This window comes from Lissotriton helveticus, chromosome 1_1, assembly GCF_964261635.1.
Source record: "Lissotriton helveticus chromosome 1_1, aLisHel1.1, whole genome shotgun sequence".
Classification (NCBI taxonomy): Eukaryota; Metazoa; Chordata; class Amphibia; order Caudata; family Salamandridae; genus Lissotriton; species Lissotriton helveticus.
In genome coordinates, this window is record NC_136057.1 from 27441979 (window position 1) to 27465864 (window position 23886).

The 23886-nt window shown below is 46.7% G+C and overlaps 1 protein-coding gene across 3 annotated transcripts in view; it reads right to left on the minus strand.

Annotated features, from left to right (window-relative positions):
• The window catches only part of SSRP1 (structure specific recognition protein 1), a 93186-nt gene that overhangs the window by 56063 nt on the left and 13237 nt on the right, over positions 1 to 23886 (minus strand). For all 3 annotated transcript variants that reach the window (XM_078674408.1, XM_078674564.1, XM_078674486.1), the window contains exons 3-5: positions 6963 to 7148; positions 5686 to 5791; positions 5369 to 5559 (exon numbers count right to left, since the gene is read on the minus strand). In XM_078674408.1, coding sequence (XP_078530534.1) covers positions 5369 to 5559; positions 5686 to 5791; positions 6963 to 7148 — 483 coding nt within the window. The remainder of the gene's footprint in view (positions 1 to 5368; positions 5560 to 5685; positions 5792 to 6962; positions 7149 to 23886) is intronic.

Below are 23886 nucleotides of genomic sequence, written 5' to 3' on the forward strand. Positions count from 1 at the left end.
CTACGACATCATGTAGTGATATCCTTAATTTATCCCAATAACATCTGAGCTGGCCTTCACAGGAGCAGAGAGCGAGGGTTATCCTGCAGTAAGGCTTACTAAACCAAACGTACAGAGCATCTCCCTCCAGGCGTGTTCTTTCTCAAATGGATGAATCCTTAGCCAGACCAAGAAGAATTACGCGCCCTTCCCAATGGGCATTTCTGCTGTTTGGTCTTTAACTTTACACCCAGTGTAACATGCGAGGCAAGTTAGAGGCATGCAACTGGTCTGGGACATCTGGTGGTCTACTGAAACAGTCGCAGAAACCTGCAAGAGTTCTCAGCTGGGCAGCAACTCGCCTGCGTGTGAACAGCCTAGCTGCACAGTACACAGGCTACGAGTTGTCTCTGTAGGACAGTGCTGGCAGTCAGAATGCAAGCCCTGGGCCGCCTGCGCTGTACTATCAGTCGGCTGCAGAATGGGGCTGTGCAGTGCTTTCTCAGCACATCGAATCCGGGCAGAGCTGCTTTACTCTCCCTTTCAATCCAAACGGAGTTACCTCAACTGTGCTGCTGTACTTATCGCATCATACGTTAGGGAAAGGTATTGTAATTGTAATTGCATTTATATAGCGCTTACTACCCCTGACGAGGTGTCTAAGCGCTTTTTTGGCGGGTAGCACGCTACTCCGGGACCCATAGAGGATTAGTGTTGTATTAGTATAGTGAAACATGCAAGTACATTCTAAGTGGTGGATAGGGTAGTCAGTTATTTGGATTTGGAATGATAGCAGAAGGATAGTGGAGGACAAAGGTTTGTATTTATTTAACGCTCGCTTGTTGACGGATGCTATTCAGGGAGACTATAGAGGATTAGTGGTGAATTAATATGGTGAAATAGGAGGTCATTTCAGTGGTGGATATTAGTCTGTTACTTGGAGTGAGAAGGATAGCGGATGGATAAAAGGGGAAGACAGATTTGCATTCCTATAGCACTTGTTACCCCTGATGGGTGTTGAAGCGCTTTTCTGGCGAGTAGCACGCCACTCCGGAACCCATAAAGGATTAGTGTTGAAAATTAGTATAGTATAAATATGAAGTAAGTTGAGTAGTAGATATGTTATTCAGTTATTTGGGCAGTATATTAGTATAGTTGAATATGGAATATGGAATATGGAATTTGAGAGGTGACACGCTGTGGTCGGTCCCGAACAAAAAGGAAGCGAGGTAGCTTCCTACCAAGAGGTCTTGGAGCTAGAGTAACTGAGGGCTGCCCGTCTCCACTACTTCAGAAGGCCCTTTGCCTGGACGGCTGGCGAAGGACACCTCGCTCCAGGAAGAACGGTCCCCCTACAGATCAATATCACGACTGGTTTCCATCCTGCTGCTACAGCAACACTGTGCAGCGACTAAGGTTCTGCTAGATGAAGAGAAAGCTTTTGACCTCATGAGCTGAGATTTTTTCTTCATTTAGGATCTTGGAGAAATTCAAGTTTCCACTAAAGCTCATGAGGTCAGTCTTTCGTCTCCAAAATAACACCTCGGCCCGAACAGATTATAAATAACGCGTGTGCAGATACACTGTATCCAAACGGAGGTACTCGTCAAGGCTGCCCCCTCTCCCGGATTTTGTTTGCTTTATTTACTGACCCATTAGCTCAATTTGTGTGGTGTCAATGTGGTGTGGTGTGGCTCACTGGTTAGAGGCGGCAGACCCGGAAGCAGGAGTCGGCCCGGGACCAGGGTTCAATTCCCGACGCGGTAGGGTCGTGGACCAGGGTCAACGGACTCGATAATTCTCGCCTCGGTGCCTACTCTAACCAGGGATCACACTCGGCAACTCTGGGCATTAGCTTGCCTCATCTCCACAACGGCCCCCTCGCTGCTGGGGATGCCTGGCTTCACCTTGGGGACTCCCAGCAGGGACCATCCCACAGGGAAAGCCAGGACGGGTTCCCCAGCGGTATACCGCGCCAGGATACTCCGGTAGTAATTGAGCGCGTTACAAAACCACTTATAACATAACATAACAATTTATCAGTTTCCAAAGGAGTATACGCGAGAGTATAGGGGGTATAAAATGAACAAATCTAAAACGGAGACTCTCGTTTAACACTACTTCAGGTGTTTTACCACGCAAGCGTAGGGCTAATTAGGATTTGAATACAAAGAGGTATTTAGGTGTGTATTATAAGGATTTAATGTTGGATCTTTACTACTTAAACTACTCTCTTTTAAGCAAAATTCAGCTCTGTTTGCAAATTTTGAATTCTCTCCCCCTTTCTATTATAGGTCGCATCTTCCTTATTAAAATGTCAATTTTGCCTCTGGTGCCATTTTTATTTTTAAATGTCCCTTGCAAAGTGGAGAAAGATTATTTCTTACCAGAAGATTATTTCTTACCAGAAGTATGAGAACTTCATTAGTCCGAGGAAATAAGACCCCATGTGTTAATAACATTTTACAACTGCTTAAGACTGCAGGCAGCCTGGCTCTTTCCAACGTCAAGCAGCATTATAGGGCATCCTTTGCATTACAGATTACAAGGTTCTCTGCACAATCATCTAGATTTGACAATTTGATATGTTATAATTGCTGAAGACTTATGGGTTTAGCAATCTTCCAGAGGCCCTTAAATCACCCAAAGTGTTTCTAGGGTGAATATATTAAGCACTTTAGGTGATATCTGCACTTTAGCGGAGTTCCCTAGGGATACTGCTGGTTGGACGTCCACATGGTACAGAGGCCTGGCAGCATTCCAGTTTAAGCACTGGCAAGCACTATTGGCACTATCATACCAGCCTGCAGGTTGTTCAATTAGGCTGCGGGGGTTATGGAGTTGTTCAATTATTCACTTCAGGTGACATTTGCACGTTATTGAAGCCTTTTTTATGGGGTATTGGAAGATGTACTGTTGAAGGGCGGCTTATATTGATTCATATGACATTTTGATAGTTATATGCATTACATTGCTATGTATAAAGCTGCATGATAAAAAATAGTAATACAATTTTAAAAACTGCGCAGTGACTCCCACCAGAGCAGATGCAGGTTTAGACTGGTGTCCGCCTCTGTAGGAAATCTATGACATGCACAATTATACATGTTAATTAATGCCAGGAGTGATGGCTCCCTTCAGCACACCAAGGTTTCAGTTGGCACTCACTCCTGAACAGAGGAGTGAGCACCAGCAGATGCAGGTTTAGACTTGCCCCTCACCCCTGAACAGAGGAGTGAGCACCAGCAGATGCAGGTTTAGACTTGCCCCCACCGCTGAACAGAGGAGTGAGCACCAGCAGATGCAGGTTTAGACTTGCCCCCACCGCTGAACAGAGGAGTGAGCACCAGCAGATGCAGGTTTAGACTTGCCCCTCTCCCCTGAACAGAGGAGTGAGCACCAGCAGATGCAGGTTTAGACTTGCCCCCACCGCTGAACAGAGGAGTGAGCACCAGCAGATGCAGGTTTAGACTTGCCCCTCACCCCTGAACAGAGGAGTGAGCACCAGCAGATGCAGGTTTAGACTTGCCCCCACCGCTGAACAGAGGAGTGAGCACCAGCAGATGCAGGTTTAGACTTGCCCCTCACCCCTGAACAGAGGAGTGAGCACCAGCAGATGCAGGTTTAGACTTGCCCCTCACCCCTGAACTGAGGAGTGACCATCAGCAGATGCAGGTTTAGACTTGTCCCACCCCTAAACAGAGGAGTGACCATCAGCAGATGCCAGTTTAGACCGGTCTCACCCCTGAACAGAGGAGTGAGCACAGGCAGATGCAGGTTTAGACTTGCCCCCACCGCTGAACAGAGGAGTGAGCAGCAGCAGATGCAGGTTTAGACTTGCCCCTCACCCCTGAACAGAGGAGTGAGCACCAGCAGATGCAGGTTTAGACTTGCCCCCACCGCTGAACAAAGGAGTGAGCACCAGCAGATGCAGGTGCAGACTTGCCCCTCACCCCTGAACAGAGGAGTGAGCACCAGCAGATGCAGGTTTAGACTTGCCCCCACCGCTGAACAGAGGAGTGAGCACCAGACGATGCAGGTTTAGACTTGCATTCACCCCTGAACAGAGGAGTGAGCACCAGACGATGCAGGTTTAGTCTTGCAACCACCCCTGAACAGAGGAGTGAGCACCAGCAGATGCAGGTTTAGACCTGTCTCACCCGCGAACAGAGGAGTGAGCACCAGCAGATGCAGGTTTAGACCGGTCTCACCCCTGAACAGAGGAGTGAGCACCAGCAGATGCAGGTTTAGACCTGTCTCACCCCTGAACAGAGGAGTGAGCACCAGACGAGGCAGGTTTAGACTTGCAACTACCCCTGAACAGTGGAGTGAGCACCAGCAGATGCAGGTTTAGACCCGTCTCACCCCTGAACAGAGGAGTGAGCACCAGACGATGCAGGTTTAGACTTGCCCCTCACCCCTGAACAGAGGAGTGAGCACCAGCAGATGCAGGTTTAGACTTGCATTCGCCCCTGAACAGAGGAGTGAGCACCAGCAGATGCAGGTTTAGACTTGCCCCTCACCCCTGAACAGAGGAGTGAGCACCAGCAGATGCAGGTTTAGACCTGTCTCACCCCTGAACAGAGGAGTGAGCACCAGCAGATGCAGGTTTAGACTTGCCCCTCACCCCTGAACTGAGAAGTGAGCACCAGCAGATGCAGGTTTAGACTTGCAACCACCCCTGAACAGAGGAGTGAGCACCAGCAGATGCAGGTTTAGACCTGTCTCACCCCTGAACAGAGGAGTGAGCACCAGCAGATGTAGGTTTAGACTTGCCCCCCACCCCTGAAAGACACCACATGATGCAGCGATATCCATAGTCAGACCCGTGCTCAGACTGATGCTCACCTACGTAGGGAATCGATGCCGTGCTGCGATGCCCAACTCCAGTATACCCTTTTCTCAGGCAGTCACATCCTATACACTGATAGCTACACCCACCTTGAGCAGTTTAAATGCCAGCTTCATCGGAAACAGTCACGTTTAGACTGCACCCACCTGTGTGGCACTGTTGTGCAGAGACAGCCACCTCCAGAAAATGCAGGGTTAGACTTGCATTCACACCTGCAGGACATCTATGAAGTGAAGTGATAATACCCTTCGCAACCATGTTAGCCAACCATCCCAGAAGCACACTGATGCTTCTGTGAAGGGATAACCACCACCTAAAGATGAGGTTTACGGTGCTGCTCAGCTCTGTAGGGCCTTGATGCTGTACAGATATATCTACTATCAAGTTGGCGCAGAATTGACTGGCACCTTCATCAGACAAGTTTACATAGGCTTCCACCCTGCAAGGGATTAATATTGGGCAACATTCACCTTCATCAGAAAGAGTTTTAAAGTTTCACCCACCCCGGCATGGAATCTACGCACTGCATGTCCCTACCTCCACAGGATCTGTGTTGTCCTCCTGGTTGGGTGGGACGTAGAAGCGCACCTCCATCAAAGAGACATCAGCATCGTCGTTCTGGTGGAACTCGAGCGTCACCTCATTCTTACCCGTGGTGCACTGCGAGACATTACCAAGAGGCAGCTCGAAGGCTGGTTGGTCCCCGATGTCAAAGGTCAACAGCTGACCTGAAGCAAGAAAGGCAGGGAAAGAGGATAAATGACTAGATCCAGGACCTTGACGACAGACACCCGATCCATGAACACTGACAACCCCCAAGGGCTTCACTGGGAAACCTCCCCCGTTTAACTCACCTCCAAAGCGCACTGTTCCCCAGTTCCAGCCCTTGACACACATATCCTTCTCCACCAGATCTACCCGGAAGTTAGACTTGAAGAAATCCGATAGCTTGTCAAATTCCTGCAACAACAAAAAGTGTGCAATGATCTGATGCCAGCCAGTGTATGCTACAGAAGGTGATTGTGGACACAGTTATGAGTACCCCACCCAGCTCCTGCAGGAACTGCAATAGGTCTATTGATGGTCTATCACAAGGCGACATAGGTCACTGCATCTAACAGCAGGCCATTCAACCAATAGAACGATCTGAGGCACTAAACATACACCCATTACAAGGTCTGACACGAGGCTACAGAGCGAAGCAAATCTACAGGGTTAGGTCTGGGGCATCAGGCCACACAACATTCAGCTCGGGCACGGCATAGCAGAGTTTCTTTACATGTCCACATTAGCTAATTTGCTGGAATGAGAGTGTGAGGAAAAATATCTATATGTTTGCATCAGCCAAATAAGTGAATCAATCCCAAATTCTCCCCACACTCTCTCAGACCCACTGAGCTGCGTCTCTGACCAAACTGCTTGCTCTGTGCTCCTAAAATCACCCCTCCTTTACAAATCTATTCCAGCCTGACCCACGGACCGTTATTGCCCTCTGACATATTCGGGGTTAACAGCTGTCCAAAGCCTCTGAATCTTGCAGGTTTCGCTTAAACTTGCTTTCTGTTCCCTTGTGTGCTTATTTGACTCTATTTCTTGTGCTTGCATGACAATTCTATTTCTATATATAGATATATATAGCCGTATTTGGCCTTGTACACATCTAAGGATTTTACTGATGACAGCACTTTCTGCCCTATATATGCTCCCCTGAATATCTATGTGGGGTAGAAGAAGCTTGTTACAAGACGGGACACTGGGATGTGTGTCTGCCTTCTGCATTGGCATGCCAATAAACGAAGAAAGGTGCAAATATATTTCCTGTGTTTTGCTGCTGCTGGTGTCTGTTTGCTTTGCGTAGCTCTGAGGAGGGTTGGAAGATTTACTACCTAACAGAGAGACTAACAACCCTTCAAGCTACACACTAAGTTTTATGCTTTCAAGAATAGAGTAATCGATCTTACTGTACAGATCTTTAAACTCAACAGTGAAAGCACACCGTAAATCTTACAGATTTAAATGTGTGGCATTACCAGGAGAGATGTCACCACTGCTACCCTTACTTCTGCCCTACAAGAGGTCACCATGGACTTAACCATCTGTCAAATAGACAAACCGTTAATGAGGATCTTACCGAATCGCGAAAGCCATCATATTTGAAGACCTGGCCAGCTTTCGTGGTGAGCTTGATTCCATGGCCTAACGCCACCCTGCGCCAAAGACCCTCGGAAAGGTCGGTGCCCTGGATGTTGTCCATTTTGCCAGTCTTGTTGTTTTTGAAGACGATGCCTTGTCGGTTGAGACGCAAACGCCCATCATTCTAAAGAAAACGCAAGAGAAATGTCAATATACAGGTAACTGTGCAAAGAGATCAGACATTACAGGAACCTAGCACCCCCTATAACTCCAGCTCGGACCTAGGCTAGATCAGGCATTACAATCCACGCGCTGACCCAGTGCCAAAAACCCACAGAATCGGATTTTACAATAACCTCTTCCAAAATAGGCGAGGTGCAGTGATGTTCCCTGGGGCTATATGCGGTTTTGTAGATACGATGATCAGAAACTTGCCATATTTGCCACTTAAATTGCCATTTATCACAATCTATTAGCAAATAAATATTTTATACCTGAAGTTAACCCATTGTCAAAGTGTGCCTGGAAAAGGCATGCTATTCAGAACACTCAGCAGAGTTTACCTGCCAACACACTGTGCGGATTGCTGCATTAGAACTTTGTGTCTCCTACCCTGAGAAGGGATATCTTATGGACAAGAGTTTATGGGGTTTCCCCCAGAGTAGTCCTGCAACATCAGGTTAAAGGTCAAGAGGTGGTGGAGGAAAATACAGAAAGGAAAACCGAGGTCAGTGGTGAGAGGCAGTCTGCAATTAAGAGATCCACCCCAGCATGCTCTTACTCATTGTAGTAAAAAGAAACAAGCACTGGCAAAGCCAATAGGCCGTACCTCTGCAAGAGCCATTAGTGTAGTTTACCTTTGCTGTGTTGTACAGCACAGTGGTTGTACAGTACGTTTAACGTTTTATTCTAAATTGCTATGAAACAGCCATTATTCTCTTGTTATTTATTGTGTGAGGGATGGTATGAGCTTTGAATTAAAATGTGAAATGAAAGGTAAGTAGGGACACTGACAAGGGTTGTCTAAATAAAAAAAGTATTATGATCTAGTGAACAATGCACATTTTAACGGTGGGTTAGTGGTGCTTAATATAGAGAGTGGGATGGGTAGTGGTGGGAAATAAGTAATGTGGATAATGGGTAGTGTGATATTAAGTTTGCATTATGTTTAGTGGAAAAGGCTGTATATTTTTCTAATTTAGGAAATAATTTAAATTGATGTAAATTGTGCAAATTAACCAACATACACATATAGGAAAGATAAATGAAATTTCCACAGTAACATTGCAAGGGACGAGGTGGGAAGCACATTTTCTAATCTAAAAGGAAACAGAATGCGACAGAGCGTGTGTATAACAGACAAGCAGTTACCCAAATGTGATAATGTGTGCTTGAGCTAAAAATGCCTGCTATATAGTACCAACTGTGGCATTACAATCGCACCACTGAATACGTAAGTATATGTGGGTATAATATAAAATTGAAAACTTGCAAATAGTGTTCTAATGGTATCAAACGCCCTATTACCAGGGGTGCACAAACCTCACTGGACCGAGAGGTCCACTATGTACAATGAGCAACAAAAGATACCACAGCACTCCGAAGTCCAGAAAAATGATAAAGTCCATGAAAGTGAGGATTTGTTGTGCAGATTCAATTAGATGGTTCATTGAAGAAAGAAGAGTTCTGCAATCTCCTGTACATTCATAATTGGAACAGCCAATCTTCAGTATATTCAACAATGGATTACAGCCGACACGTACTTCGACACATAGGGACTTTTTCAAGGCTAACAGAGTAGATAAAGGTTGTGGTAACGAAGGCTCCAAAAAAAAGCAGACCTGTGGTAGGATTTTGAGAATCCACTGTTCAGGATGTACAGCGGCATCGATTTATGAGAAATCCTGAGAGGAGTTATCCTACATGTTCAAAAGTGAGCAAAATCTGTGTCCTATGGCTAGGCCTTGTGATTTATAGGTGCCGTATCTGTATCTCGATAGTAAATTGTGGCCCAGCCTGGCAATGTAGGTAGGACAGATAGTACACCACGGAATGACTAGCTCTATTCTCTATGTTAAATAAACAATAGACGCAGCATGTCTGGTATGGAGCTCTTGTTTTCACCAACAATGTATGTTGGCAGCAAGAGACCTTAAGAATGAATGGTTTTTAAAAGCGCAGCAAAAGTGTGTCCTCGAAGCTCGTTTTTTTTGCCACAGTAAAGTTTAGAATAAAATGTAGGTTGTGGGTGAGGTGCAGTCACTACTATTGTTTAAAGCGGTCTAACAAATGAAAGGCAGCACTAGCACTGTCCGAGGCGGAATAAAAGTAAATCAACAACCCCTCGCATGCAAGGCCCCATTTGTTTGAGATAAGAAAATGTGCTGCCCATACTCTTTTCTCTTGCAATGTTAAAGGGGGGGTGGGGGCCATGATTATCTGTTTCCTTACATGTTCACATTAGCTCATTTGCTCCACAATCTCAAAAAGTTTTGGCGCTGTTGGACTTGAATGGGGTTGCGCAGGTTCAAAGGGCACAGTTATGCACCAACACATAGCGATGCGGGTCTCATTATCCGCATTTCAGTGGCCTTTGAAGCTGGGGAACCCGTAAGAGTCCTGAAAACAGATAAATGAGAATTTTCCCCATAACATTGCAAGAGAAGAGAGCATTTGAAGCACATTTTCTTATCTCAAAGGAAATGGAAGACAACAAAGTGTGTGCAAGAAGTCCCCATAAAGCGATAACATGCGCTTGAGCCAAGTATAAACAATCTTGTGTAAGATACCCTCACAGTCACGCCTGAAGCACAAACTCCGGCAAATTAAACAAGCATTTGCAATGCAATAGGTCTCGCAGTTGTGAGAGTTTGAGCTATTGGCATTTTAAATGACAGTGCCTTTTATTTATGTATTGGTTTTTAAAACATAAATAAAAGGCATTGTCATTTACAATGCCAATATCTTAAACTCTCACAAATGCGAGACCTATTGCATTGCAATTGCTTGTTAAAGTGAAGTGACTGCAGTAAGAAACAAGGCCAAAACAGAACTGCATTTATGTGAGACCTTGCCGACTGCAACAATTCCTTAGGCATGGATGGGCACTGGCACGCAATACATGAAAGTTTCTGCTTACATTATTCTACGCATTCATCCTTTTGAATCCTATTATTAGTTGAATCAAAATGCAGCATTCGTGCAATATGTATATAAAATATTAAATCAGTATTTTATCAGAGACTGCATGTGCCTGAACAACTGAGGCACTACAAGGTGCACGCACTGTCTGATATCTGCTTATAAAATCACAAATTCAATAGAATTAGTTTTTTCGAAGTTATTAATTAGCTAATGTCACAGGCTGCTTAAAAAGTACAACCCTTTAAACTGGTGGAGCTTGGAGATGCCAAGGTCGCTTACGAGCTGCGCACACCTCAATTGCCGCACCCTCACACTCAAGTTGCAGCTGCAATCCCACTAACCACTTCAAAGAAATATTGGAAGTTTACTTCTGGAATATGCCGCTATGGTTGCCTCCACGTTTTATTTAATTGATCCTGCCCGTGCCCCTATTATTCTCCATGTTCCTATAAGACTGGCAGTCCCAGAGAGGAAACAAGTTCCCGCTTCCCGCCGGGCCGCCGCGCTGCCTGCGACGACCCGGAAGCGGTTGGGCAGCCGGCCAATCGCAGCTCCCGCCCCCATCGCGGCGCGAGAGAGAAGCCACTGTCCGAGGAGCCCCGAGGGCTCCTGATCGAGTCCCGGTCCCGAGATGGGGGACCGGGTGAAGAGCGGCCGGGCGCATGAAGATGGCGGGGCTCTCATGTGGTGAGAGAGCCCCGCAAAGCGCAACCGCCGCCCGAGAGGCACGCCGAGCACCGCCAGAACAGGTGAGTGTGTTGCGGAGGAGGAGGGGTGAGTGGGGGTGGGGTGTGCGCGGTGTCTGTTGTAGTGTGTCTGTGCGTGCGTGTGTCTGTCTGCGCGTGTGTCTGTTAAAGGGGGGGTGCGTGTGTGTGTGTGTGTATGCAGTGTGTGTATGTGCGCATGCGTGCAGGAGCCTTTCTGTGCATGGGAATAGCAGGGACCGCGACGTGCGCGCTCACGAGATACAATCGCCAGGAGGACAAGCTCGTCACAGTCTGCTGTCTACATTCCCCGGAATCCCTGGAAAGTGGCGACATAAGTAGTCTCCCTAGACAGCAAAAGCTTTGCTTTTGCTTTCGTCTAGGCGAGACCTAAAAAGGTTTTAAATAAACACAGTAAGGCTATCGCCAAGATGCAGTTGCAAACAGTGGCGAAAGCTACATAAACAAGGGAGGAGGAACAAGCAAACCTAGGCAGACAACAGCTAGGAAAGATGCACTCTGTACAGTGGCTCAACAAAAAGTGCGAGCAGTGCAAGGACACAAGTACTTGGTCTATGCTCCAGGGGAGGATCCCATGCAAGAAAAGGGATGTGCCGACTGCAGAACTGACCAGCAGGAAGCAAGCAATTGAGAGAGTCTTTGAAGCCCATCAATGGCAAGTAACGGGAAGGCTCCAAGCCCACTTATGGTAAACAAAATGTCTCAAAGAGATGGCGCATGCACAGTCTACGGGAACCATAAGGGAACCATAAAAATAGGATGGTTTCAGGCATGGCAGGTTTTTATCCTGACAAGTCGACATGATAGTTTCAAAACTACATGGCCAGCTTAAGGAGTGCAGGCCTGAGACATAAGTTTAGAGCTACAGTAGTGGGTAGCAATGCGCATAGTTCTAAAGCCAACAAAAACGAACACAGCAACAAGAGGACCAAAAGGCAAAAAGTCTGGGGAGTGGCCATTCAAATGGTTTAGGGTCCACCAAAAAGGAATATATGAAACCTGGTAATCAAATTATACACTTCTCAACTTGTTGGGAACCTACAAGTCATTTTGGGACTTGCAGGTTCCATGGAAGACATGAAGTCACTTGACAACTGAAGAGTAAACTAAATTTAATGTTAAACCAAACAAGAGAGATGGTGTTATAAATCGCGCAATTACCCCACAGAACGTAAGCAGGTATGTCCTCTTCAGAATGAACACCAGACATGTTGGACTCCACTGAATGAGGAGATGCCCAGGCCCATAGAGGGCCAAACTGCACGCACTCAGCTGCACGGTACATCAGGGGGAGGGGCCTTGAAGTATGGAGCGCACAAATCATATAAGTGGTCACATAAATATCTTACAGTAAACAAACATTTTATATTAAAGTCCAATCATTTACACGTTGACTTATTACATATAGGGGGGAATAGTGTGTTTGTAAACTAAAAAGGCTGTTGACTGAGCGGGTTTTGGTCAGAAAGCCCAAAAACACAACATTCCTAAAAAACAAGCCAACCGAAGAAAATGGAGCGCCAAAACTAACATAAATGGGCGGAAAGGAAAGACTACATGTAATAGGGCCAGCCTCCATGGGAGAGAACAAAACACCAAAAGGAGGGAAAAATATAACCGATTCACCACAGAAAAACAAGGATTTTGAAGGGCACACAAAGGAATGACTGAAAAGCGATGAGCCTGCAATAAGCCCACAGAGTTAATACAGTATGTCTCGAAGATACAGCATGCATCGAAGAAACCGTGCAGGCGCTGCCTAGAAGATACCATTTACTGCCCAGCCGTGATCAACTGGAATAGCCTTCGAATTCAAGCTGAAACAGATGTAGGACAGACACAGCCTATGTATGTCTGTCCCCTTCCAAAGCTAGACTTGAATCTAGCTGGAAATTCAAACCTGGTCTCGTAGGCCTTGGCACAATACTTTCTGACTTTAGAACAGTTTTTCTAAAACTTAAGAGTCCCAAACAACAATCTGGATGATCAGAGGGAACCGAGCATAGCTTATATTCTAGAATAACTGAACAACTTCTGTAAACATATGTGAATTTACTGCCAAAAATGTCAGCATGGGATAAACGTTAAGCAAACAAAAATGAATTGTGTATTTCAGCATCGGAACTTCAATTAGATCAGACGTGTAGGAAAAGTACATTTTGGCACCAAATTATGGAACGTACCTGTTCTGTGACAGCACATTTTGCATCATACATATTGGGGAGAGAACTGGCAGCATATTTAAGATGTTCCTATGTATCCTGTGTTCCTATGTATGTAAGGGGAGAGGGGTTGGCCTAACGGCTAAGGCGCTCGACCTCGGACCTGGGGAACTCGGTTCGAGTCTCGGTAACGACGCCAAAAAACCCCTGTGATTCTGGGCAAATCACTTAATCTCCCCGTGCCTAAAATGAAAGTGTCCTCATGTAACGTAACTGGTGCTATGTAAAGCGCTCTGATAACTGATTCGGTTCTAGTTCGCGCTATATAAAACTCTGCAAAAAAAAAAAAAATCCCTTATGGCCTTACTTCGGAGACAGATTATGTTGCTTATTAAATAAATAGTAGCAGAGAATGCCCCAAAGGGCACCAGAGCACGTCACACAAATATTACCAATACTACTTTACAAAGAATGAACTCAGATACAACTGGGCAACCAGGTGGAAGGCTCAGATGAACAAATGGCTATTTTGCATTGGAGTAAAAGGGATGGACCGCTTGATAAAGTGGGCAGACGTTGTTTTACATAACGTTGTGTTTTTAGGTCTCGGCTAGCGTAGGCTGCGCACATGTACAGTCTCGCTGGCGCGATTTTATGTTTCAGAGTTACCTTTCACTAGCGGGGTTAAGCCCCGCACCTCTTTTCCATTGGTTGGCGTCACCGTTCATGCTAAACGTGGCCAGCCATTGGAAAAAAGTTACTGTGACGTACTCTTTTCTCTTTTAGAGCTGTCCCATCAGACGGACTTCCCCGACTTACTGCTGGCGTAAAAGGTTTCTTATCTTCTTTATGGGGCGAAACAGAGAGCCCCATAAAGAAGATAAGAAACCTTTTACGCCACTAGTTATGAGTGCGGTTCTTCACCATATACTATGTCCTTTAATAAAAGCCAAATGTGCCAATCAGATTTTATGCCAATGGCAACATGTTTTAGGGGTCTGAGCGCATACACTGGGTAAAAATGCACAACCAACACAACGAGCTGCCCTTCAGCAAGACGTTTTTCAGACTTCCCTGGTGACAGTATCAGGTTGCTGGTACCCAGATGAGAGTTCAATTAATGGCCCACCTGAATTCCAGCTATTGCTTTTATAGCGCTAAAAGAGTGCTTGATGATTTATCCCTGCATTCAGTAGCCTTATGAGGCATGGTCCTGCGTCTCAGTAAATGCTGGATGCTGTGAAGATTTTCAGTGGCGAGGCTCCAACAGCCAGTCATGCTGGCACAGAGAGCCTTTGGTAAGATTAAGGAAATATGTGACTGCAGCTTCAAAAGTCGCTTGTTCTGGAACCGCAAAGGCTAGAACGATAGCTCAAATAGTTCAGGATTCCAGACTATATCTTCAAACCAAGGGAAGCCAGCTCCAAAACTGGGAGTTGAAGACAGCCCGTCCTGCTGTTTCCTTTGAAGCAACTGAGAAAACTTGGTACAGACAGCCTACGGGAATGGTCGTTGATGGAGCAGATTCACAATTTTTTACTTTAAGGTAGCAGAGGAGTTTCTCGATCTGCCTGTACTTCCTATTACAAGGAAGAGGTTAGGTTTCTCAAGAGGCCCACACAACACTCCTTCCAGTGAGCTTATTATGCTCTTGACTGGGATTTTCTCACCTCCTCCTGAAAAGTACAGTTTAGCTTTTTGGGCAGGCAGCAAAACCTTTCTTCAACTTCATGGAGCAGGTAATGAGGCATGTTTCTGGGACCAGAGGGCATGTGGCAATCACAGAGGTTACACCATGGCCAATGGTCTTCCTTTCTTGTACAAGCATTTTAAGTGACATTTTAACAAAGATGAATCAATTACAAAGCATCAAAATACCTTTAGGCCAGCACAAGATATGCAGAGTGAGACTGCTTAGTCCTCTTAACTGGCTAGAGTAATAACTAAATTAACTGGACAGTGTCCCTTTGAATTTCAAGAATTTCAGCAGGCCTGCTACCCTGCAGAGGCATCTATCAGTGGCCTATTTCTGACGTTAAGTGTGTGTTTACTTTCCATGCAGTCGGAAGGAACCAAATCCCTGCATAGATAAAAGAATGGAGATGGAATGTTCAAAGCTGTCAAGCTAATAAGATATGAATTTTATTCCATGTATGGTTGTCTCTCCCTAACTTGCCTTCAAAAGGTTGGAAGGGTGCATCTGGCAACAACACAATTCATAAGTATCTGCAGCAGCTGCAACACACTTTGAGGGCCCATATCTCCCTAGGCACGGAACCAGAGCATAGCCTCTTAGAAGCTCCCTCAACAGAAGATTTTCAGAGGAAAACAGTCCATGCAATAGCATGGAGAACAAGCATTTGCAATGCAATAGGTCTCGCATTAGGAAAATTTGAGCTATTGGTATTGTAAATGACAATTTTTTTATTTATGTTTTGTTTTTGAAAATAGCTATATTAATAGTTTTGTGACACTTATAGCATTTGTAATGCAATATGTGTTGTATTTACGCGGCTTAAATGTATTGATATTACAAATAACAAATCAGCAGATCTTGAGAAACCCCAAGGCAACAGGGCCTTAATTTTTTTTTTCAAAGACAATATATACATTTGGCCATTTTACATGTGGAGCTGGGCATGGTGAAGGATAAGTCGCCAACTCAAGGATCCATTAATGATCACTCGAACGTCTACCTTTAGACTAAGGAAGTAGCTTGCCCTCCCCCTCCTCGGGCAGCCTAAGGGCGCAGATTTAACATGCATTGATACAAATGATTTTTCCGAAGCATTGTGCTCGCCACCCCACACAGATAATCTATAAGTAAATGCGGACTTAACAAATATGTTGTTACCAGTATCTACAAAACACCACATGGTAGGACCACAATTTTTGGACACAAATGTGACGTAAAAACTGCTAAAATAAATGTGATCTGACCCAGAAGATGCAGTGGAGATCATGAGCAACTGTCACCCAACAAGACACTTTAAAACAGAGCCTACAAGTTACAGAGGGAAGAAAAAAAGCAGAGCCCAGCTAAGAAAGTTGATGAATTTGCTTTTACTGGTGAAACAATGACGATTCATTACTTAGCAAGCAAACCCCATGTTTACAGGCAGCACAGCTCTATCTGGAGATTGCTCAATGCAAGCTACCAATCTACCACACAGTTCACTGCACAGTATAACATTGTCAAATCGATCAACTATGAGGTACCACAAGTAGCAGGTTAGGTGCAGGGGCACATGCACTCACTGGCAAGGGGGGCCTGGCCCCACCCCTCACCGTTAGCTAGGGTAAAAGGCTTGCAGTAGGAACAACAGGAATGACTGACTCCCGGCAAGTCTAATACTAAGTCGGATTGTACTTTCAAGTAGCTGTGGCAATGGTCTGAGTGACCACACATGGGGTTGCTGCTATCAAGAGAGCAAAAGACACAAATGGACGGAATGCAGAACATATCAAAACATTCACCCCTGATCAAGAGATCTGGTTAAATCCATCATTCTTTTGATCACCATGACACCCCAGTTTAGATCCAGCCATAAGCAAATCAGTTTTAACCCTGCTCCTCATTGGAACACTCTAGCCCAAACTGCCAAGCCAGAAACAAGCATCCTAGGACCGGTTTCGGGGTTTCACCCAGCATCAGCCTGGCTCGCTTGAATCTAGTGGCACGGTAAGCCCAGGACTAGCAAGAGGCTATTTCAACAGGAATGGAGAGAGGTGTAGCTCTCCGTGCTGTTCTCCAAAAAGTGATACACTGTGTCTTAAATCAAGGACTTGTTATCAAAGATACATGGTTTAAGTGTAAGTTTTACCTGCACTCTACAGCACCACACTACATCAGGGTCGGAATGGCCTTATGGGAAAGCACGCCCTGCCTGATGGGCTGCTCTTACTGATCAGGACGTGGGGCGATTTTTTTTAGCTGGTTGTGTGCCTGTTTAATGGCCAAGTAGGCTGGGTTTGTAATGCAGATTTCCCTGATGTTACTACAAAAATGCGTGTAGCAAACAAACGCACAGAGTCTCCCACACCTTACAACATACCCATACAGCGTGTCTTAACACGTTCAAAAGTGGACTGATATGCAAACAGTGGTCACTTTTTTAGCAAATGCGAGCCACTTTAATTTAGGTTCCCGGACACTTCTTTGTTCCAGTCCGACACTGGACTACGTCTTCCACCTCACGGTACCGTACAGTCTACATTAAGAAATATTCGTTTGATGTATGATATACTGGCTGTGAACAACGCACTAGCCCCCAAGGAGCTGCCCTACTGCTGCGCATCTTAACACCGAGCAATCAACATCTCTACTAACACAGAGGTATCCATCTAAGGAACAGTTCTCTGTTGAAGCAGCAGGTGCCGCTGTAACCTACGGTGTACATTATACATCATGCGGTTAGACCTGCTGCTACGAGCAGCCAAGTAGATCAAGATCCGCAGCTTGAACGCTGAGTCCCAGTTGGAACAGACAAGCTCACACAAGACGTGTCAGAAGGCGAAGCTTGGCGCAGGACTGCAGTGTCCGCTCCCAGACTCCAGTGTCCACCGCAGAGCTGTGGCGCGTGCTGTAGTGTCATAAAGCCCTGTAATCAGGGCCGAGCTCCACTCCATGCCTGGATCATGTCATGGTAGATGGGAGCTTGTGGATTTTTTAAAGTCATCAATTGTGTGCTGACGCCCTGAGTAACAAATCCTTCATCGGACTGACATTTTACGGAAAGCGTGACATTACAAAAATAACTAGGAAAGTTTTTTTTTTTTTTTTAAAACACCAAATACACACGACTTTTCGAACTCAATCTTGCAAAATGTTCATGCTGAAAACAATTCACAATGCATTGTTCGCCGGTAAGTATTTCCCACGGGTTTTTTGTGCAGCGAAACGCCAGAATCAATGAAATGTTGGGCAGTGGCTATACGTGCTACTGAAGAAAACGCAAGCGTGCACCTTTGCAAAATACCGCTAGATGGCGATGACTCGCAGCAAACATGTCTCTCGCACGAGGTCTGTGGTTTTGGGCAGAATTTGCACACCGGTTAGAATTGAACTCCAAGCGCGATCAGTGGTGCACTGACCAGGGACATTCTGAGAAGTTAGAAACAAACGGTAAGCTAATACAGAACTTCAACAAAGCCAAACTAAAGCGGAGTAACAGGTTTCCAATACAACTATGGCACGGCAAAACAGTGTTAGGCTGTCTTTCAAAGACAGTCTGTACGGAATGGACACAGCAAAAAAAAAAGAATCGCCGCCGCCGCCCGGCCGTAAGTCAGGCAGGCCGGGGGCGGGACGACAAGACACACCGGAAGCCCAGGCGGGAGCCTACCCAGCACTGGGACGTGTGGGCAGGAGGAGAAGGGCGGCCGGCGCTAGCGGGGCTCCCGTGAGGTGAGAGGCCCGCACCGAAGGAAGAGACCGCCGCCGCCTGCAAAGAGCCCCGCCTGGAGAGCCGGAGAAGACTACCAGTGAGTAGAGGGGGGGGAGTTCTCTATGTATGTATGTGTGTGTGCATGCGTGTGTGCTTACAAGGAGCCAAAGGAGACAGGAGATTGTGAACGCGCGCGCGACCTGATCCGATTCCGCAAGGTTGCGCGTGCACATCACTTGTCTCCTGTCTCCCTTGACTCCTTGTAAGCAGAAATGATTACAATAGAGTCTCGCAGCGACGATCGCTTCGCGATCGGTTCGCAGTGCGAGACCTAAAAATGAGGTTGTCGGTTTGCAGGTAAGTAAACTGTCTTGGGGTTGAGTTTCTGGGGTTAGAACAAGGGTTGCCCCAGGGTCAAGTATGCACTCAAAAAAGCATCCTCAGAAGCAATAGGGCGGCGGGGTGCAGAGTGCTGAGGCCCAATGGTAGCCTATGAGGCTAGGGTGGGGTGCAGGGAGGGAGGGGTCTGTTTGCGGCGGATCCCAGGTCAGGATCATCAGGGAGACCTCCTTGTGGTGTTGAACCACTCGGGCTGTGGGGTATGGTGCAGAGTGGTGTAGACACACTGATTTGGCCAAAGCCAGAGTCTGGTTTCTTGCACAAGTCCGGTGCTCACAGGAGACAAAGTCTTTGTAGGAATGCCAGGGCATGTCCTCTGGGTTCTGGGGGGCTGCAGGTCGAGGTCCAGACTGGCAGGTAGGGCTGGGGCAAAGGCAGTGGTGATCCTCTTCCTTCAGCTCGGCTCTTCGGTCCTTCTACTTCTTGCTTGTCTGATGAGGCAAGGTTCGGGGTTGCCCCTAAATACTAAATTAAAGGGTGTTTCAGGTAGGTACAGGTGGGGACCAATGGGTTCCTTCCTTGGGGTGGGTACACCCCCTATTATGCCAGCCTCCAGTGTCTCACTCTGGTTGCCCCCCCCCCCATTTTCAAGAGGGTGGGGACTGAGTTGTGCTTCGCTTTGCCTCCCCCACCTGAGGGGTGGGTTTGGCAAAAGTGGGCCCGCCTCTCCTCCTAGCTTTGTTTTCCCACCAATACTCCCTCTAAAATGGGGGTCAGAACCGGTAGGGGACAGGTTGCGAGGAGCAGCAAATGGCTGGGTCAGCTCACAAAAGCGGCAAGCCTTGAAGCTTCCCCTTCGTGGACACTGCCCATCAGCGGGGAGGAGGCTTTGCACCTCAACCCAGGATGTGCTTTGTTTCAGGACCCCAAGAGCGGGAGACTCTCAACCCAGTTGTCCATAAACCTATCTGGTGGTGGTAGCTGGCGAGCAGCTACTCAACCAGGACACTATAGTCAGGTCGTTTTTCAGAGGGCATTTCCAACATGCCCTCTGAGTGCATTTGGCATTAAACCATACACTGGCATCTGTGTGAGTTTAATGGGCAGAGAAGTTTAATAACAAACTCCCCTGGTTTCAGCAAGGCCATTATGGTGCGGAGGACTCATAACGACAAACTCCCAGACCATTTACTCTTTATTGCTTTACTACACTTACAATGTCTAAGAATGGTCTTAAACATTGTAGGGGTACAGGGCTCATACACCTGAACCCTCACCAGTGGCATAGTGCACCCTGCTAGAGGGGTAGCTTACCAATGCCACAAGGCACACTAAACGTTCGAACATCAGTGATCCCTTGTAGCTCCCATGAAGTGTCTTTTTTTTTGGAGTACCATGTTGGCAACTTACATTACAGTACAGCAGCAGCAATCATGTAAGCGTACTATAGCTGAATGGTCGACATGCAGATGCCAATAATCCCTCATGAGAAAGAGTAAGGGAGGGATGTACAAATGTAGTGTGGACACGTATAGTCATACGCCTATGAGATCTATGCATACAGTGCTTGCGGATGGAGGAGCCCCCAATTAGTACATTTCTAAGTTCCTTTTTAATTAAAAGGGTCTGTCCAATACACATACCTCTCTTGTCACTTCCAATCCTACTTCACAACTCCATGACTTCCTAAAGTCCGCTTCCAAGGCTTCCATTCTTTACAGATCCCTCCACAACACTGACTCCATACGGTCAAAATCCAAAGTGGAAGAGTGATTTTGCCACTTCTTGGCCAGTATCATTATGGAATATATGGGTCAAAATTCACAAATCATCCAGGAGCAGCCAGTATAACGCAGACATTGTTTTTCCTCTACAACTGACTCCTCGTTACACCGCATGATTTGAATAAAAAATTTGCTACGACCCCAGATGTCTGTTGGACATGCTCCTCCCCGAATGCTAATTTGTTTCACGTTATTTTCCTGTCAAACTGTACATAATTTCTGGAAACAAGTTTGGTGTCAAATTAATTTAATTTTCCAGACTCACATCCCTTTCCCCTTTGCTCACGCTTTCCTAGGAAGCCTCTTTTCCTGCTGGGAAAATGCTACACTCAATGTTAAAATCATTGCTTTATTGTTAGCAGTTGCATTCCAGCAAATTAGAGTTAATTGGAAAGACTTTTCAAAGATCTCTTTCAAAGCATGGTGGTACAACGTCTGTCATAATCATAGGCTAGATACTTTTTTGTTTTTCCTATACACATGGCAGCAAAACGTCTAGACTTATGGTCCCCTGTTACTTTGTATCTGGATGTTTGGGCCAGTCGCTCTTTTCGGATGCCACCTAGTCAACAAGAAGTTTCCAAACCCCCATGATTACCCTAAACGTTCTTGAATTTTTTGCTATTTTATTGTCTATTTATGATTGTGTTTTATCATTTCATTCATTTTGCCTTTAGGTCCGTCCTATATAATATTATTGAAAAATGTCTTCATTGATTTTTAGGTCTCGCCTGTCGATGCGCATGCGCATCGAGCTTGCGAGACTATGGGGGCTTATCCACTCTTTATCCAACTTGCAAGGAATCGTGGCGATTCCTTGCAGTGCACGAGAAATTGAAGCTCAATGCGCATGCGCAATGAGCTTCAAAGCGCGTGCACAAGCCCCCAGCCGCCTGCATTGCCTGCTCTCTCTGTCACAGCCTCCCCCAGCTCCGCCTCCTCACTTTTTGATTGCACGGCCGTTAGGCCGTGCCTCCCCTACTCTACTCCCCCCTCCTTCTCCACTCCCCCTCACGAGTGTCACGACGCACCTCCGGATCCGCCCCCTCCCCATTTTCTCTGCCTGCCATGTCGCGTCGCATTTCTCCTCCCCCCTCCCCCCAGCCGCCTGCCTTGCCTACTCTCCCGCCCCCTCACTTCTTGATTGCACGGCCGCTAGGCCGTGCCTCCCCTACTCTCTTCCCCCCTCCCCTTATCTGGCCTTCCCTCCGTCTGTTCCCTCTCGCCGCTCCGGACACCTAAGTTAAACTGTACAAAACAAGAGTCTACAGTAAACAGAAACAAGAACACAATTTGTATGCCTTTCACCCACACACGTTCCAGTAAAATCAATATTATGTTCCATAAAGCCGGACAAGAAGGAAATTCGGACATGAAGGGCAAGGGGGCAGGGTTTAAATTCGTGAACTGCTTCTTTTGCAAAAAATGGAATTCCCAATCAAACCAAGTTGTGAAAGCACTTCCAAAAGAGTTTGCATGTCGCCGTGTTTCACCAAAGCCCTGCACTGTTTGTAGCGATAGTAAACGGCAATGCCTACGTCCTAGCACAAGTCCCTTTGTAACCAGCGGCTAGAATGGAACAAACACCATTAAGAGTTTTTACATATATGGAAAGACAGTTTATTCTATTTTTTAGCAAGCACGAGGCACATCTATGACTGCATGCACTACCAATCCTTCTGTTATGCCACATCTCGCAGCTTAGATTCCTTCGCTCTTTCTTCTAACTCTCCACGTTTCTGCCTGTTTCACTCTCTCTTTTAACTCTCACCCCCCTCTCCATTTACTTACACAAATCTCGCAGATACCCCAAGCAGCGGTGCACGCACTACCAATCCTTCTGTTATGCCACATCTCGCAGCTTAGATTCCTTCGCTCTTTCTTCTAACTCTCCACGTTTCTGCCTGTTTCACTCTCTCTTCCAACTCACACCCCCCTCTCCATTTACTTACACAAATCTCGCAGATACCCCAAGCAGCGGTGCACGCACTACCAATCCTTCTGTTATGCCACATCTCGCAGCTTAGATTCATTCCCTCTTTCTTTTAACTCTCCACGTTTCTGCCTGTTTCACTCTCTCTTCCAACTCTCACCCCCCTCTCCATTTACTTACACAAATCTCGCAGATACCCCAAGCAGCGGTGCACGCACTACCAATCCTTCTGTTATGCCACATCTCGCAGCTTAGATTCATTCCCTCTTTCTTTTAACTCTCCACGTTTCTCCCTTTTTCACTCTCTCTTCCAACTCTCACCCCCCTCTCCATTTACTTACACAAATCTCGCAGATACCCCAAGCAGCGGTGCACGCACTACCAATCCTTCTGTTATGCCACATCTCGCAGCTTAGATTCCTTCGCTCTTTCTTCTAACTCTCCACGTTTCTGCCTGTTTCACTCTCTCTTCCAACTCTCACCCCCCTCTCCATTTACTTACACAAATCTCGCAGATACCCCAAGCAGCGGTGCACGCACTACCAATCCTTCCGTTATGCCAGATCTCACAATCTTCCATCACACACGGAGCTGGTACAGCACAGGCAACGGCAATGCAAGCTTCACTCAAACACGGAGCAGGTACACCACAGGCAACAGCAGTGCAAGCTTCCCTTACACATGGAACAGGTACAGCACCGACAGCAGCAGTGCAATCTTCCCTCACACATAGATCAGGTACAGCACAGGCGGCAGCAGTGCAAGCTTCCCTCACACACAGAGCAGGTACAGCACAGGCAGCAGCAGTGCAAGCTTCCCTCACACATAGATCAGGTACAGCACAGGCGGCAGCAGTGCAAGCTTCCCTTACACATGCAACAGGTACAGCACCGACAGCAGCAGTGCAAGCTTCCATCACACACGGAGCAGGTATAGCAAAGGCAACGGCAATGCAAGCTTCACTCAAACACGGAGCAGGTACAGCACAGGCAACAGCAGTGCAAGCTTCCCTTACACATGGAACAGGTACAGCACCGACAGCAGCAGTGCAAGCTTCCCTTACACATGCAACAGGTACAGCACCGACAGCAGCAGTGCAAGCTTCCATCACACACGGAGCAGGTATAGCACAGGCAACGGCAATGCAAGCTTCACTCAAACACGGAGCAGGTACAGCACAGGCAACAGCAGTGCAAGCTTCCCTTACACATGGAACAGGTACAGCACAGGCGGCAGCAGTGCAAGCTTCCCTCACACATAGATCAGGTACAGCACAGGCGGCAGCAGTGCAAGCTTCCCTCACACACGGAGCAGGTACAGCACAGCCAACAGCAGTGCAATCTTCCCTTACACATGGAACAGGTACAGCACCGACAGCAGCAGTGCAAGCTTCCCTCACACACAGATCAGGTACACCACAGGCAGCAGCAGTGCAAGCTTCCCTCACA